At 45.1% G+C, this 16,389-nt stretch overlaps 2 protein-coding genes across 4 annotated transcripts in view; both read right to left on the minus strand.

Annotated features, from left to right (window-relative positions):
- SLC5A10 (solute carrier family 5 member 10) overlaps window positions 1-2,961 on the minus strand; it is a 44,071-nt gene extending 41,110 nt beyond the window's left edge. Inside the window, exons 1-3 of the mRNA XM_042437361.1 lie at window positions 920-2,961; window positions 266-337; window positions 30-134 (exon numbers count right to left, since the gene is read on the minus strand). Of these exons, the coding sequence (XP_042293295.1) occupies window positions 30-134; window positions 266-337; window positions 920-1,036 (294 nt within the window). The 5' untranslated portion in view covers window positions 1,037-2,961. The remainder of the gene's footprint in view (window positions 1-29; window positions 135-265; window positions 338-919) is intronic.
- Window position 2,962: 1 nt separating this feature from the next.
- PRPSAP2 (phosphoribosyl pyrophosphate synthetase associated protein 2) lies at window positions 2,963-14,590 on the minus strand. 3 transcript variants are annotated; one of them, XM_042437364.1, is made up of 12 exons: window positions 13,659-14,590; window positions 10,842-10,953; window positions 10,300-10,451; window positions 9,614-9,666; window positions 9,462-9,528; window positions 8,269-8,441; window positions 7,640-7,755; window positions 7,133-7,188; window positions 6,458-6,606; window positions 5,227-5,297; window positions 3,906-4,052; window positions 2,963-3,527 (listed from the first exon to the last, which is right to left on the minus strand). In XM_042437364.1, the coding sequence occupies exons 3-12, from the start codon at window positions 10,416-10,418 to the stop codon at window positions 3,369-3,371; spliced, it is 1,110 nt and encodes a 369-aa protein (XP_042293298.1). In that variant the 5' UTR covers window positions 10,419-10,451; window positions 10,842-10,953; window positions 13,659-14,590; the 3' UTR covers window positions 2,963-3,368. The 3 variants fall into 3 exon arrangements, with proteins under 3 accessions (XP_042293298.1, XP_042293299.1, XP_042293300.1); XM_042437365.1 differs by lacking the exon at window positions 13,659-14,590 and having other exon boundaries at window positions 10,842-13,088; XM_042437366.1 differs by lacking the exons at window positions 10,842-10,953; window positions 13,659-14,590 and having other exon boundaries at window positions 8,269-8,562; window positions 10,300-10,320.
- Between the last annotated feature and the right edge of the window lie 1,799 nt (window positions 14,591-16,389).

Below are 16,389 nucleotides of genomic sequence, written 5' to 3' on the forward strand. Positions count from 1 at the left end.
GCCACCTTAAAGGAAGAAATGGGCCTTACGTTCCATTCAAAGCCGGCCACGGCGATTCCTCCAGCGGCTCCAGAACCGGCCAGTCCAATAAACAGCCCCGATCCTTCGCTGCTGGCAAAGAGAGAGGCACCAATCTGCGGGCCAAGAAACCGACAACGCAACCCTTTAACGCATTGCAAGGTTATTTGCATTTAAAACTTATATAAGTGTTGCACAACTGTTGCAATGCACCAAAGTCAAGAAAAGGAATAGATAGTCTACTCACTGGCCACCAAGAGATACTCCTTCCAGCCAAGAAGTAGCCGCTCAATGTGTTTCTGTTCGCCCGCCAAGAAGACTGAAAATAAGACGAGAGAATGGGATGAAAGATGTATAAAAGCTGTGCAAGAACAGAAATAAAGTGGCATAATGTATTTTAATATATGTCGTATTTTATATTGTATTTTATTTGTTATTGTAAGCCGCCTCGATCCTGCAGAGAGGCAGCACATAAATAAAATAGTAGTAGTAGTAGTAGTAGTAGTAAAAGCTCTGCTAAAGGTCTTTCCTCCCCTCAATCCTTGTTTCTTCTATTTCTGATGCTGAGTAGGAGCCAGCAATGGTTTGAGTGATGGACTACGACTCCAAAGACCAGGGTTCGAATCCCATTTCGGCCATGGAAACCCATTGGGTGACCTTAGACAAGTCACACTCTCTCAGCCTCAGAGGATGGCAATGGCAAACCTCCTCTGAACAAGCCCTACCAAGAAAACCTTAGAATGGGTTCAATTTAGGAGTTGCCGTAAGTCGGAAAAGACTTGAAGGAACATAACAGCAAAGGTGCCGAGCGCCAAAGGTTAACATTAACTCTCTCTATATATATACTCAGCCAACTTTCTCAACCTCGCTGCCTTAGTTGCAACTTGCAAAGCCTTCTTACCCAAATGCCCACGGCCAAATTTAAGACGAAATACGCAGCCACCACAATCACATCCAGAATGCCAAATTGTGGCGAAGGAGCGGACGCTTCCGTGTGCGGATCTTCCTCTGAGGACATCGTGTCCAGGTCCAGTTTTGTGAAAATGCAAAATGAAATAATGCATCCCTGACTTGGTCAGTTCTAGTGGCTCTGGAAATTGATCATTAAACCACTTAACCGCCGGACGTTTTGCATTCAGGGCTGGTTTGCACATGAGTTTGCAGCCGTTAATGACTATAAAAGCCAATGAAGGAGTTAATCCAAGACAAAAGTGTCAGAAACATGGGAGCGCACGGGAGAAACATCAAATATTGCAAGCAGACATAGATTATCTCCTTTTCCAAACATACCCGGATATTCTTATTTCCAATACATTTTGAGCCTTGCTTGTCCCAAACATTTTCATTTTACAAGTGAAAACTGGGAGCCAAGCAAAGCTGTTGCGACTTGCCAATGCCCATTGAACCAAATTCGTTGTGCAAGTTGCTTCATTCTATGTGTATATAGGCAGCCACGCATAAGTTTGTGTCTTAATTGTGTATTAAACATACACCTGTGTCTGTGGCCTTCTGTGGTTCGTGTTTGGCTGTGTACCTGTGGTCAAGATGGCATCAAGAACAGGAGACAATGCAGAGGTTTGCTTTTGCCTGGGTCTATTGGGAAATGGAGGACTGGAGTGGGGCAGTGGTTTCAGCGTTGGACTAGGACTCTGAGGGCCAGGGTTCGAATCCCAGCTCGGGCATGAAAACCACCCCTTTGGAAGAAATTCGGCAAGAAAGCCCCGTTAGGTTCACCAAAAGTCGAAAACGACTTGAAGGAACGCAACAACGCAACGCTAGGTTTGCTGTAAGTCGGAAACTACTTGAAGAAATGCAAGATTCTGCCCCTCATCCGCCGCTCTTTTTGTGCTTTGTATGTTGTTTAGCAAAATTCCCTTGATGCAATGGCTTCTTACTCAGCCAAGGGTTTCTTCTTCCTTGGCTCGGCTTCATCCTTTTTCACTATCTCTTCCCTTGCTAGTTTTAATGCTGAATTAAAGACTTTCTTGTCCTCTAAAGCGTTTGGGACTCCATTTTAATACTGTATTGTTTTATCATTTTATATTTGAGTATACATATTAGTCATTTTCAAGTTTGCATTTTCAACTGTGTAACTTGTTTAGTATTGTAATAATATATATATAATATGGCTTTAAGGTTGTACACCTTTGGCAGGTTATATACTGTTTCAATGGTGCCTGTAAAGTGCCATGGTGCTATATAAACAAACATTAATAATAATAATATTAATAATGTGAATCTTTATTGAGCCACTCTTTGCAATAACTACTCTGCAATTGTTACACATTCCAGTTCCTAGTCTTTTGCTCCTGGGTCGCCTTGCCTGCCTCCAATACGAACGTTTGACACTCTTCTTCGTTAATGTGTCAGCCTTTTCGTTAGCTAGTGACGCCGCTTAATGAGTGGCTTCTCTTAAAACCTAATCCAGGAATGCTATGTCTTGCTGAATCTTTGCTCCGGATTAATCTACGGATGACTATCCTCAGAACTATCATACCATATTGTACCGAAGGGTTTCCTTTTTGGTCCGGTCGACAACGATCCAAAAAGCAAGGCGGCTGAACAAGGATTTTCTAAGAAGCTCACACAAAAAAACAGAAAACATTTTATTCTCCCGTTTGCAGAAAATAAATACCAGTGCATATTCTGTACGCTTTTCCTATAAAAGCACTTCTACAAAAACAACATAAAAAGTCACTGAACTGCGTACAACGGCGCATATTTTTCGCCAAGCTTTTTCTCAGCGTCGTTTTGGCCTGCGAGACGCGAACTCTACAAGTAGCTAGCGTTTATAATGTTAAACCTTGAAAGCACTTGTAAGCAAGCTGTTCTGGATGGTGGCGGGGAGGAGAGGGAGAGGAATTTGGGGGCAAAAGCGTCCCATAAGGCGTACAACCCTGGGCCACGCTTTTCCCACCCGTGACCTAAATGTTTTAAAAGCCCTCCTGAAGGAAAAAGGAAGAAACTTGTGGCCTCTTGGATGACTCCTCTTCCCTGAAACGAGGGTCAGGCAGAAAAGCCTCCCCAAAAATATTGCTCCTAACCAACAGTGCAGCTAATCTAACAGTGTTGAAAAGTTGTTGTTCTGTTGTTCTTCTGGATAAAGTCCGTTTTCGTGAAAAACTGGGGGGGGGGGGATAGCTCTTGAAAAGCTCATTTGCTCAACGTGAAGCACAAGGGGGAACGGGAAGGGGAGTGGGGGAGAAAAGCTACTAAACAAAAATGGGTCCCATTGAAATACAAAGTTTAAGCCACAAAAAGCTTCACAGCTTGGTTTCTGTACATGTCCAGTTTGGCCCCTGAAAGTTGTACTTCATTTGTCCCCTTCAAGACAAGCCTCTGAAAAGCCGTCAGTCATCCAGTCCTATATTTCTGAAAAGGTACGACATGGACTCCCCGTTGTGGATTCTGCGGATGGCCTCCGAAAGGATCATGCTGATGTCCACAGTCTTAATTTTGGGGCACTGTAGCTTCTGTATCTCATGAGGAATTGTGTTGGTGACCACAACCTGGGGGAAAAAGGCAGAAGGGTCAACCTGGGGGTCTTGCAGAAGGTTCTTATGGGGGAACTGGGGGAAAAAAAGGTTATACATCCTTCTTCCTTCATAGCACATTGCTACCTCTCCATTTGTCCAAATAATGTAGGATGAGAAAGCTTAGAAGCAGAAGAAAGAAAGGTTCTGTTATCTTTGTCCCACTTTGCAGTGTTAGCAAAGATTACTTTCTGGGAGGTCAGCAGCAACATCAGCAGCTAGATACACCTTTGGCCATCCCAGCCAGGCCAGACTGGACACCAACTGTACCATTCATAGAGATGAACTGGTTTCAAAGAGCAGCCACCTTGGAGACTGAGGAGTGAGAGGAAAGAACACCAGACAGTCACTTACCTCATCGATCGCAGACTCCTCTATCAACCGGGGAGCGTCCGAGGAAAGGAGGCCATGGGTAGCCATGACGAAGATCTTGTAGGCCCCTCTCTCTTTGAGCGTCTCGGCCGCCGCGAGGAAACTGTCCACGTCGTCTATGATGTCGTCCTGGCCAAGAGGATACAAGGCACATCCTTAGAAGAACGTCCTCAATGAAGCCACTCCAGGTAAACACAATGGCTCTGACCTGGCTCAAGGTGCATCCAGCGCTCATTAAACTTGACTTATACTTTAAGGAACAGAAGTGCCTTGAACCTGGGTACAGAAAGGGTTGCCTTCCTTCATACCAGGGCTGTGGAGCCGGAGACATAGAATTGGCATCCTTTTGCTCATTTTAATTATGAATGCAGAAGACAGAATGGGAATTAATGGCTGGATTTTTAGCTTCCCATTAGCCACAAGAGGTTGACCCTTTCATAGGACACAACGTACAAAATGGACTGTTGTGAAGTGACTTCAAGATAAATCTGATTTATGGCAACCTCACCACAGGGCTTTCTTGATTCAGAGGAGGTCTGCCACTGCCTTCGTCTAAGACTGAAAGAGTAACTTGCCCAAAGCCTTTGTGGGGGGATGCCCATGACTGAGTGTGGATTTGAACCCTTCTCTCCTAGTCTAACTCCCAAACAACTATATTGTACTGGCTACTTGACCGGACTGATACACCCTCAACAGAACTTCAACATTCAGCAATAATCCCACCACCTCAAGTAAAAAAGCATCCAGGTTTAAAATGACAAGGTACACCTGCGATACCTTGACTCTGATTCCTCACAAAGAAAACAGATGCTATGAAATAACCTCTTCCCAGTTGCTTCTTCTGGGATTAAACAGAGGCAGACCTAGCAACTTGTTTCCGAGCAGCACTGAAGGTAATTATTCTTCCATTTAAAAGCTCTTAGAGCCTTTCATAACCAAATTTAATCACAGCGTGAACCGGCTGAGCGCATCCCGAACAAGACGCTCTGGTTTCCTGGAAGTATGAATCAGAAGCACTTTCTTCACCAACGTTCCCTTGTTCTTTTTCAGCAGAAGAATTAAGCTACAAGAGGCAGGATGAGGTTTTTGCACTGCATTGCTCAGTATTCCAGTATCCCCTTTAACAGACCCCCCCCCAAGACAACTTACAATTTAAAACCATTTATAATTACAATTTAAATTTATTCCCCTGAATCAATTGCATTTTTGTTCTTTAAACCCTCATAACTGAAGCCCCTTTACAAAACACACCCTCCCCTCTCAAAACCAGAAGCCAGTTCAAAATCTAGAGGTGGCTACGTACCACGATTATGGCTATCCTTCCTCCTACATCTCCAACAACCGTGATGGGAGGTTTCTCTTTTGGAATCAGCACTGATTGAAAAGGAAGAGATAAAAAAGCATATCCATGTCATTGATCATTATCTTCTCACAACTTTATCTGTTGCTATCAACCTGGGCCCCCATACCTCTTTTTTGCCCGTGCCAGAGGTAAAAAGTAACCTTGGCATGGGCCCTGATGCATATAAACAACAGTGTTTTCTTCACAGTACTGAGCGAGAAAGGAGGGAACCTTCACAGAATCATAGCGTTGGAAGAGACCTCAAGGGGCATCCAGTCCAATCCCCTGCCATGCAGGAACACACAATCAAGAAAGATGGCCATCCAGCCTCTGTTTAAAAACCTCCAAAGCAGGAGACTCTACCACATTCGCAGTGTGTTCCACAGTTAAACAGCTCTAATTTCAGGAGGTTCTTCCTAATGTTTAGGTCAGTGATGGTGAACCTTTAAGAGACCGAGTGTCCAAGCTCAGTGGCATTTCCACACCGGGTGTCAGAGGATGCCAGGGGACTTCCATAGGGAGGGACATCTGCCTTCCAGAGGCAGGACTTCCAGGGGGTGGGACTTCTCAAGGCATACTCTCTCAGCCTCAGGCTAACAGTTTAAGGGATGGGAGGGCAGGGAAAGAGGAGGAACGGGCATGCACTCCTATTGTACTCCTATTGAAGTAACAGACGGCACGTGTGCCCACAGAGAGAGCTCTGAGTGCCAGAGAGGGCGCACGTGCCATAGGTTCGCCACCACTGGTTTAGGTGAACTCTCTTTTCCTATGAATTGCATCCATTGCTCTAGATCCTATTCTCTGGAGCAGCAGAAAACAAGCTCGTTCCATCCTGAATATGACACCCCTTCAAATACTTAAACAGGACTATCATATCACCTCTTAACCGTCTCTTCTCCAGGCTGAACATATCCAGCTCTCTAAGTCTCTCCTCACAGGGTTTCATGGTTTCCAGAGCCTTTACCATTTTGGTCTCCCTCCTCTGGACACACTCCAGCTTGTCAATAGCATATGTATACATCTAACATGTTTTATAGCAGACCACACTAACAGGAAATAGGACCTGAGCTGGGAATCTTCTAAAACACACTATGGCAAATCATGGTTCCATTACCACAGGGGACAGACAGAGCATCCCTGCCCTCCATATAAACCAGGGATGTTAACACTGCCTTCACATGAGGTTACTTACTGGGTATCTCTAAGCTCGGGTGGATGGCAGCGACACTCTTGGCTGTTGGAGGCGAATGGCGGCCATCCACCAGGTCAGAATCTGCGTCTTGAGCTTCCCCGTGTATCACCGCAATCCCCAGCCGCAAGCGCTCTGCAAAGGACTGGGCCCTGCAGACAAGAGAAGGCAGCATGTGGTTGGAAACACGTCACTGGTGATAGAAAGAATGGGAGGAAAAACTGCAATGAAGGAGAGGTTAGGACAAGGATTCCTTCTCTATGAATCTCAGTAAATAGTGGCAGATTTGAGTCCTAAACCTCAGTGAAGAAGGAAAGGCAAACTCCCTTTGAACAAATCTTGCCGAGAAAACCCCATGATAGATTTATCCCAGGGTCATCATAAATTAGAAACAACTTGAAGGCACACAGCACCAACAGTTAATCCCTGTTGCAAATCTCAGGTGCTAAAAGATGATAATCAATCTAGAATGCTGGACTTGGATTCTGGAGAATAGGGTTTGACTACCAACTCAACCATGGAAAGCCTCGTGGTGATCTTGAGCACATCACAAACTCTCTCAGCTTCAGAGGAAGGCAATGACAAATCTTGCACACACAAAAACCTCATGATAGGACCATCATAAATCAATAGTCAGGGGCACTTAACAGCTTTTGAAGTCTATAATGACACACCTACCTCTTTGCAGATGCAGGAGATTTGGCCACAATCACAGCATTCCTGTAGTCTGGAATCTACAGTAGTGCAAACAGGGCACACAGAAGATGATGTTAAAGATGATGAAGCAGCAGTTCCTCAAAAACAAAACTGTCACTCCTACCTCATATTCCACACAGGAAAATTCAGACAACCACTGCACTGTTTGATGTATTTCTATCCCAGAACTAGCCCTGTGCCTTCCCTTTCTTTTTCAAATATCCCTCCCTGAGAGTTCCCCCAACTCCCTGAAAGCCCCCCAAAACTACAGTTTCTCTTAAAGACCATTTCGGGCCAAAAATGGTAGACTACCAGCACTAATAGATCACCAGCTTTCTTGACAGAACACTCCGCGCCATGATCCATATCCAGACATTAACTTTCTTTCCTCATCTCAATCCTCACTGGGGACAGATGACTTCAAAAACAGCAGTGTCCATCTCATTCCACAGGTCTAAGAAAGTGCATATCATCTAGGACATCACTCACTTCTTCCTGAATGTACTGAAGCAAAAATGGGGATGCTCTCAGGTTGTCAACTGGGACATTGAAGAACCCTTGGATCTCCTTTTGATGCAGATCCATTGTGATCAGGTGAGTTAGACCTTTGGGAAGACCATGAGAAATAGGACTTTGAAACATCACTTTGTCAACAAGAAGCAAAACCAGTCTGCCTCCCCCAAAATGTATACAAAGGGATCTTGTAGTACCTTTGAGACTAAATGAGCAAAAGAAGTTGTAACATTAGCTTTCATAGATTTAGTCTACTTCCCCAGATGCACAGAGTGAACTTGTGCCCAGGAAGGACCTTTATAATCAGACTGAATGATATCACCAGATTGTCAACTGAGGGTGAATCCACACTGCAGAAATGAAGCAGTTTGACATCCACTTTCACTGCCATGACTTTAACCCACAGAATCCTGGGATTTGTAGTTTGGTGAAGCACCAGAGCTCTCTTGACAGGCCAGGATGCCTAACTCACCAAACTACAAACCCCAGGATTCTGTAGGACAGAATCATGGCAGTGTCAAAGTGGTGTGGATATACCTGGGGCATTGACCACTATAGACAGCAGGTGGTTCTCCAGTGGTTTGCCCATCCTTCTGTGTCCTCACCTGCCTTGCACATCATGGACGCCAGGAGCTTGGAGACAATGGAGCCCCTCTTCCGCATCTTGCACTGCTTGCTGTAGGGGAAGTAGGGCACCACCCCAATAATGCTTTTGGCGCAGGAGGTCTTGCAGGCGTAGACCATGATCAGGAGTTCCATGATGGTCGTATTCACATCCCTGCAACGAGAAGGGGGCTGGCTGGCTGCCTCTTCATCCAGATTTTTATTTCACCAGTTCCTTAACCAAGCAACCCAAAGCCAGCTTTCTGATGGGACTTAACACAGAGGTCCTTTATCCACTGGAGAAGGAAGGTGAGAAGTAAACCACAGCTCAGAACCTTCCTTGGGAAAACGTTGCCAGTTATACTTAATGAATTCTCCTGCTGCTGCCTCCCTGTTTGGAAGATTCATTCTGATCAAGAGTTCACAAATGCTGACCTCCCACTTTATACTATTTTTTTTTTAAAAGAAGTGTAAACTGCCATGTCTCAGATCAATGGAGTCTCTAATGTTCGTCAGCCTTCCAGGAAAGGCCTGGAAAATCAATATAGGGATCAATCACAGAGAGAGAGAAGAGAGTGAAGACTGTTTATTTATCTTGGAGAAAAGGTAGTTTAGCCTTGCCGCTCCCAGTCTTTGCTTTGGACAAGAGCTTGGAGAAATGACTTTTTTAGACCATAACATTCAGAATTCTCCATTCAGGATGGCCACTGAGCTGGGAAATTATGAATGTGTGTCTATGTACTTTTCTGAGGTCTGTTTTGGATCAAGAACAAGCAATGCCATGACCTGGCAGACAGCCTCCTTCTCTCCTCTCCCTAAAACAGAAGCAAGCTGGGGAACCTGTCTTAGTAAAGGACATTAGTTCACTACAAAAAAAACCCATGTAAAATTAAGCCTCTTTCCTCCCTCTCCCCAAAAACAGAGGTGAGAAAAACATATATGTCAGATTAAGAAGCAGTAGTTTGCTACCATAGAAAGCATGCATTTTAAATCACTGCTCTTATCTAGGCTGGCTGGCTGGTATCTTTAAAGGGAGCATGATGGACACATATCAGAAGTTGCCACACAGGGAAGGAGGAGGAGACGGCGAAAACAGGACAGATCAAATTGCTCTTCCCAACAACAGAACATTTTGTAGATACAATCTAATCAGAGAAAGACAGGGCAGGGGCTTTATACTGAGCAGAGTACTCACTTTGAAACCGTCTGGATGATAAAGACATCTTTCCCTCTCACAGATTCTTGAATCTGCACCCTCGTTTCTGCCAAAAAAGAACATGCATGTTCACTGAATGTACACAAACATCACATGCCTATAGACAAATGCCTACAAACACAGATGCTCACCTCTGTTAGGCTCTTGGTACACCTGAACTTTGCCCATCTCTACTCCCAGTCGCCTGAAGGGAGGAAGTCAAGGACAAAGACAAGGTCATAAAGGGAAAATGAGTTAAGAAACTCAGATGAAAAACTGTAAAGGGGCTATTATTTAATGGGTCAGAGGGAGGAAATGCATTTTTAAAGGTAACTGCACTGCAATTTAATCCAAGAACTGGTTACGACAATTAAGGAAGCTGCAAATCCTTTACTATTTTTGGAGTGATTAATGAGGTCAAATCTTAAATACAGACCAAATAAGACAAATTGTGTACATTAGATATACTGCAGCGTGTGTGCAGGACTAAGGTGGGCTGTAGAGCAAACTATCTCTGCCTTTAAAATGTTCTTGTTTGCCATTTCCTAGCTGGGGAAAGCCTAATTTATTTAGATAATGCTTTAAAATTAGTAGCCATGACCAAAGTTCAGCCTATCAAGCATAGAGTTCCCATTATACTGACCCTGGGATTTAAATGTAACTTTATCTTGGCACAACATCACTGAAGCTTTACCAAGCAACTTGACAATAATACACTGTAATCTTGCTGAGGGCTGCACATTATTCCCACACTCAGTAAAACGAAGGCCATCGTGTGAAATATTGTCAGCAAAACAGTGCTTTTAAAAAAAGGAGGGGAGACTCGGTTATGACTTACTCCGCAATTCTCTTTGATAGCTCCATGCACGATGGGTTGGAATTGGCCGAAAACAGCACCAGCCCACCTTTCGTCACGTTCATGATGGGCCCTATTCCAACGGGTGCCACGCAAAACATCAAATCCTCCGTTGTTTTCCCGCTTTTAAAATACTGCAAGGAAATCAAACGCGTGTTAGCTGTCAAAGGTGTGGGGTGGGTTTCAACCTCCAATTTCTTGATGTTCAAATGTTTGGACAACATGAGAGACAGAGCTATCTGCAAACAGCCAAAAAAACACATCATCCTTCCCCATTTTGAGACAAGTGGCACATCAGTCTGGTGAGGAGATGTGAGAATGAGGTGCCTTATTTGTATATACACAGAGGTGCTGGATCAGCCTAGCTGTTTAACTAGTTTACATCTGTAAACTATCTGTTTGCAACAGATCCCTACCCATATATACTAAGCCTGCAGAAGACTGAGGGTTCCTGGTCCCCAAGTCTGTTAGAGGCAGCCCTCCAGCCAATAATGTGAAAACAAAGTTATTTCAGAAGCACTTACAAATAAAGGGTGGAGCGGAAGAAAGAGCTCAGTTGAGGCCAGCACACCGTTCTAGAGATCTCCTGGACTCTGCTGTTGTCTAGCAGACAAAGCTCCAAGCATCCTTTGGCACCTGCGGGAAAAGGAGAAGAAAAACACAACGCTGTTAACAAACACTGTAAACAGGAGCACTAAAGAAAGTCATTCCAAGGAGCTTCATTCCCCTGTTAAAATAATGAAAAGCCGCCACACTTTACAAATCCGCATTTTGGAACCCTTAACCCAAAACTGAAATACTGGATCTCAGTGATTTGGCCCCCCGGAAACAATATAAAATGTTGCATTATAACAAGAAAAGGGGTCCTGCCTATAAACACGCCCCAGTCCCTTCGAAGCATGTCTTCCAAATCCCAATGCTGGATCACTAATGCTTTAAAATGTAAGAACAAAACAAAGCAAGCATCATTGCATCTGCGACCAGTCCTCTTATTGCAAGTGCGTCACGATGAGGAAGAACAACAATCGATGTAGAAGATAGCTGAGAGCAACATCTCCTCTTGCTCTCGAGGGCAGCATCTATTCCACTGTTAGTCATATGCTGTCTAATGCCACCATGTCCTTAAAACCCATCTCCCAAACAAGCTATTTTCTATTTTGCCCAGAGCCAGTGGGATTTCAGGGCAAAGAAGAGCATGGAAAATCTAATTCATTGCAAATCTACTCTCTGCCTGTCCCTGGGCTCTTTGCTCACATCCATCAAAGCCCTGCCAGCTCAAATGAAGCCCTTTTGAGTTAGGAAACATTACAGACCTGTCCACAGACACAGAATCAGCTAGCCACAGGGCAATGGAGACGGTCTTTTTTAAAGGTACAAAAGAAACCAATTCCAGCCCCATGGAAGGCTGCAGCCATTCATTTGCTAATAATGCTTCCCTGAAGATTATCAGGATTGGTGGGCCACAAATCGAGGCAAGCATTAAAGGCTTAAGTGAAAGAGAAGCAAGAGAGATGCAAATATTAACCAAAATAGAGAGCTATGCTGATGCTTGATGGTAAAAGCCAGAGCCAGGAGGAAAGGGAAGGGCTGGGATGAGCTAATGGCAGCCCCAAACCCAAGCCCCAGACACAAATAAATGCCAGGGAAGAAATAGCTCAGAGGCCTCTATTCATGCTCTGTAGCCGAAGCATACAGTCCTCTGAAAACAGCACAGCGATTCCAGTTTAAAACTAGCTTCTCACTTCATAGCCTGTGTTGCCTGAACACGTAAGACTCACAAGAATAAATTGCTCTAACTACACAAAACGTAACTGTTTGCAATTCACTACAACTTTATACTACTTAGAAGCATAGTCTGGTACATCTGGCCCTGCAGCCCAAAAGGCCTCTCTGCTGCATCTCCTTCGAAATAAGAGAGGTCTATAGGTTTTTTTGTGGTTTGGGGGGGCTCTGTGGCCATGTTCTAGATCTGTGGCAGTGGCATCTTCAGAGAATCATCAGATGCTGGCGAAACGTCAGGAACAAACTCTTCTAGAACATGGCCACATAGCCCCCAAAGCCCAAAAAAACCTATGGATGCCAGCCATGAAAGCCTTTGACTTCAACTTGGAGAGACACAACAACCAGCCCTTCTTTATTATGGCCAGAGAGCAGGACACACAACAACCAAAACTCTCCAGAAGCAAGAAAAGGCTGGTTAAATAACTAGAGGCAAGACAACACAATATGAGATTACCACCCTGCTTTTCGATTGAAACGACACAAGAAAAGGAAATGCTTCTTTTTGGAGGACTAAACAGAAGCCAGATGCAGGAAAAGTCCATTTATCTGAGTGTCAGAGGAAGGGAAAGGTTTACTCAAAAGCAACGCTCCTCCAAATTGCATCACGGCTACTTCCCAGTTAACAGGATCCGCAGGGTGACTCTAGAGTCAGCGCTGCCCAGGTATTCAGCATTTTATGGCCACTGTGGAAGTGCCATTAATCCAGGTCCAAAGGTAGGAAGATAAGTAGTAAGGTGCCTTTAAACCTCCTGAGCAGCTCATGCCCTGCAAGCAAAACTCACCCAACAACACAGTCTGAAACACTGATGTTATAGATAGGCCCATGCGCAAAGGGTGCATCTACACAGGAGAAATGTTGCAGTCTGCCATCACTTTAATAGTGGTCCCTCCGCATTCGCTGGGGTTAGGGGCACAAGTCCCCCGTGAATGTGGGAAACCCGCAAATAACAAAACACGACTCTTTTCACCTCAGAGAACACCTCTCTAGGAATCTCCAGCTCCTCCAGTGCAACTCGATGGTCAACATCTGCCAGAGGTTGATCATAGAATCATGCAGGAGGACCTACAAATGCCTAGAGAAGTGTTTTCTCTAGGAACTTCTAAGTTCTCCAGAACAACTCTATGGCTGACTTCTGGCAGAGTTGCGCTGGAGGACACAGAGATTCCTAGAGAGGATGATCAAAACCACAAGCAACCAACTCTGCAAAAGCTGAAGCCGCCAATCTGGAGGGACACTTCAATCCAGTGGGAATAAAACCCGACTTCAAATCTGGAGGACGACAGTACACAAAGCGGAGCCTCTGCTAAAGTGCAAACTCCCACAATATTGCTGAGCCTGTTGTCCTCCAAACTGCACAAAGGATTCTGGAGGACCGACTCTTAACCAGGACCAGCCCTGGCGGTCCTTGATGTTTCTGGAGGCTGAAGAGGGAGGGCCACACGCTTGAAAGGAACCCCAGGGCTCCCAAAGGACGACGCTTCCCGGCTGGAGCTTCTCTGCGCAAGGACGACGCCATTGTTACCGTGCCGCCAAAAGGACGAGGATAATGGAGACGCACCCAACGCCCTGGGGATTGCCGCTTGCGTGTCCATCCGTCCGTCTGTGCGCCTGGCACCGTGAAAAAGGAACAATGAAAGTTTGCCTTGACCCGGCTCCCGTAAAAAGAGGATTTGGGAACAGAGAACAATACAGCCCTAAAAGAAAGAGGAGGGTGGCTGGAGGATATGGAAGGAACAATCCTGCTCTCCCATCCTTCTCTGTTGAATAAAAGGAGACAGTGTTAAGGCAGGGTCCTCCCATTCGTGCGCCATGCGCCGTGGAAAACGTGTGATGCTTCATTTTGGGACTGACCGCCTCTCTCAAGCCATGCAACTTCTCCGCTGGTTCATCTAGTGATGCTTCAAAGAGACCTACAGCCCTTTCCCTTCCACCTTCTCCACCCCAACCCTCCTCCTCTGACCTCAAGGGCAGAACCCATCATCCCCAGAAGCCCTCTTTCAACCCTCCAGGTCAGGACCCATCATCCCCATCACCCTTCCTTCAAGCTCTACTGCAGAGCCCCAACCATCCCCCATCACCCCTCCTTCAACTTAGTGCAGAAACCAGCCCTCCTTCGACGCTGAAGGGCAGGACCCATCGTCCCCACCACCCTTCCTTCAAGCTGCAGTGCAGAACCCATCATCCCCACCACCCTTCTTTCTGCTTATAGTGCAAAAACTACCCCTCTTTCAACCCTGGAGGGCAGAACCCATCATCCCTAACCACCCTTCTTTCAACCTTTGGGCCAGAACCCATCATCCCCAGCCACCCCTCCTTCGACCTGGAGGACAGATACCACCCCATTCTGAACCTTGTAGTGCAGAGCCCACCATCCCCACCAGCCTTCCTTTAACTTATAGTGCAGAGCCCAGCCTTCCTTCCTTCCTTCCATCATCCCCAGCCAGCCACCCGAAGGGAGGTTCCCCAGGCAGGCAGCCCTTCCCTCCCTCCCTCCCTGGATTACCTTGTTCCGCCTCAGGCCTAGTCCTCCTGGCGGGGGAAGGAGAGCGAGAGCCAGAGAAGAAGCAGGGCTCCGGGGCTGGGCTTGGTTCTGGGGCTGGGCCCAACGAAGGGGCGTCTGTCTCCTGCGGCTGCTCCGCCTTCGTCCCTCACAAAATGGCGGCGGAGGAGGAGGCGGCAGCCATGACAGGGGGCGGGGCCACGCTGCCTTAGTCAGGCTGCAGGCCCTCGCCTCAGCTCCCCTCAGGCAGCCTTAGGGTCATCTATCAGTTATTATATTGTTATTATTATTAGTTTATGCTCTCAGCCTCAGGGAGCAGCCTTTTATTATTAACCCCCCTTTCACGCCTCCTCCTCCTTTCTTTTATATATATATATATATATATATATATAGCTCCACAGTATATATGTTTGTTTCTAAATACAACTCCATCCATAGCCTCCTCTCAAAAGCGACCTTATACCACAACAACTCCCTCAATAAACAAACACAAAGAGATGGACTGTATTGATGGCTATGTACCTGGAACATCAACCCCATTCATTTGGTAATATTTAAAACGTATTAAAACACCGGCCTCATTCCTCCTCACCTAGGTTTATTTTATTTATTATTATTGTTGTTGTTATTATTTAGGGAAGAGTATTTTATTATTAAACCACCTATCCTCCTCCTCTTTCATATATATATATATATATATATAGTATACACACACACACACACATCTCCCTCCACATTTACGGCTTTGACTTTTGTGGATATGATTATTCATGGATTTTATTACTATGTCCTCTCTAGGGACTTCTAGGTCCTCCAGCGTAACTCTATGGTTAATAAACAAAGGCCGCACTTGAGGACCTAGAGATTCCTAGAGAGAACACACTCTGCTAGGCCTTTGTAGCTCCTCCAGCGCAACTCTATGGTCAATGTCTGTCAGATGTTGACCACAGAGTTGCCTTGGAGGACCTAGAGATTCCTAGAGAGGTGTCATCAGGTAAAAACATAGTGTTTTTGTTCTTTGTAGTTCTTCCACATTCGCAGGGATCCAGCGCCACTAAGCCCAGCAAAAGTGGAGGGACAAATACATACATACATACATACATATATATATAGTATACAGATGCCAACATATCTGATAGCCCTGATGAGGAATCTGAACTCAGGACAAGAGGCCACTGTCAGATCAGTCAGATTTTTAACCTGTTTCTCAATACTTGCAAACATGAATGCAGAACAAGCATCCTCCCATCTTTCGCAAGGCTTCTTTGCCTCCTCTTTTTTAATATACATATATATATATATATATATTGATTAAAAATAAACGAACAGAACACAAATTATAACAATCATACATAACATAACATCACACAATCACCATACATACAAACAAAACCAATCGTCAAAACAGTAAATAAAAATACTTCCTTGCTTATTTAAACTTAAGAATCCCTTTACCCCAAACCTATCACAAACTTTGAACCCCATTCTTTACAAAGAAAAAAAGCTATTAATTGTTCCTTTTTCCTGTTTTTTAAATGCATCCAAACATTTCTTCTTGATCAAGCAAGTCAATTTATCTTTTCACACAGCGCTTTGCAAAGTTAATCTTTAAAAGGCCTTGGAAACTGGACCAAAAAACTTGGGCAGGGAGTTGCTTTGGGGTATAATCTTTGACCCTTCAATCCAACTCTGAACCAATCTGGCCATGAAAAACCCATAAATCATAAACTACTCCAAGGCACATGATGCACACACATACACACCACACAACCCAGAACTCCTTCCGCCT

This window comes from Sceloporus undulatus, chromosome 8, assembly GCF_019175285.1.
Source record: "Sceloporus undulatus isolate JIND9_A2432 ecotype Alabama chromosome 8, SceUnd_v1.1, whole genome shotgun sequence".
In the NCBI taxonomy this organism is placed as follows: domain Eukaryota; kingdom Metazoa; phylum Chordata; class Lepidosauria; order Squamata; family Phrynosomatidae; genus Sceloporus; species Sceloporus undulatus.

Excerpts from the sequence above, each read along its gene's own strand:
- PRPSAP2 (XM_042437364.1), bottom strand. The coding sequence starts at position 10,418 with ATGTTTTGCGTGGCACCCGTTGGAATAGGGCCCATCATGAACGTGACG. Across the intron at positions 7,756-8,268 it reads GTCCATGATGTGCAAGGCAG|GTCTAACTCACCTGATCACA; the intron begins GTGAGGACACAG and ends GTCTTCCCAAAG. Across the intron at positions 6,607-7,132 it reads TCTCCTGCATCTGCAAAGAG|GGCCCAGTCCTTTGCAGAGC; the intron begins GTAGGTGTGTCA and ends TCTTGTCTGCAG.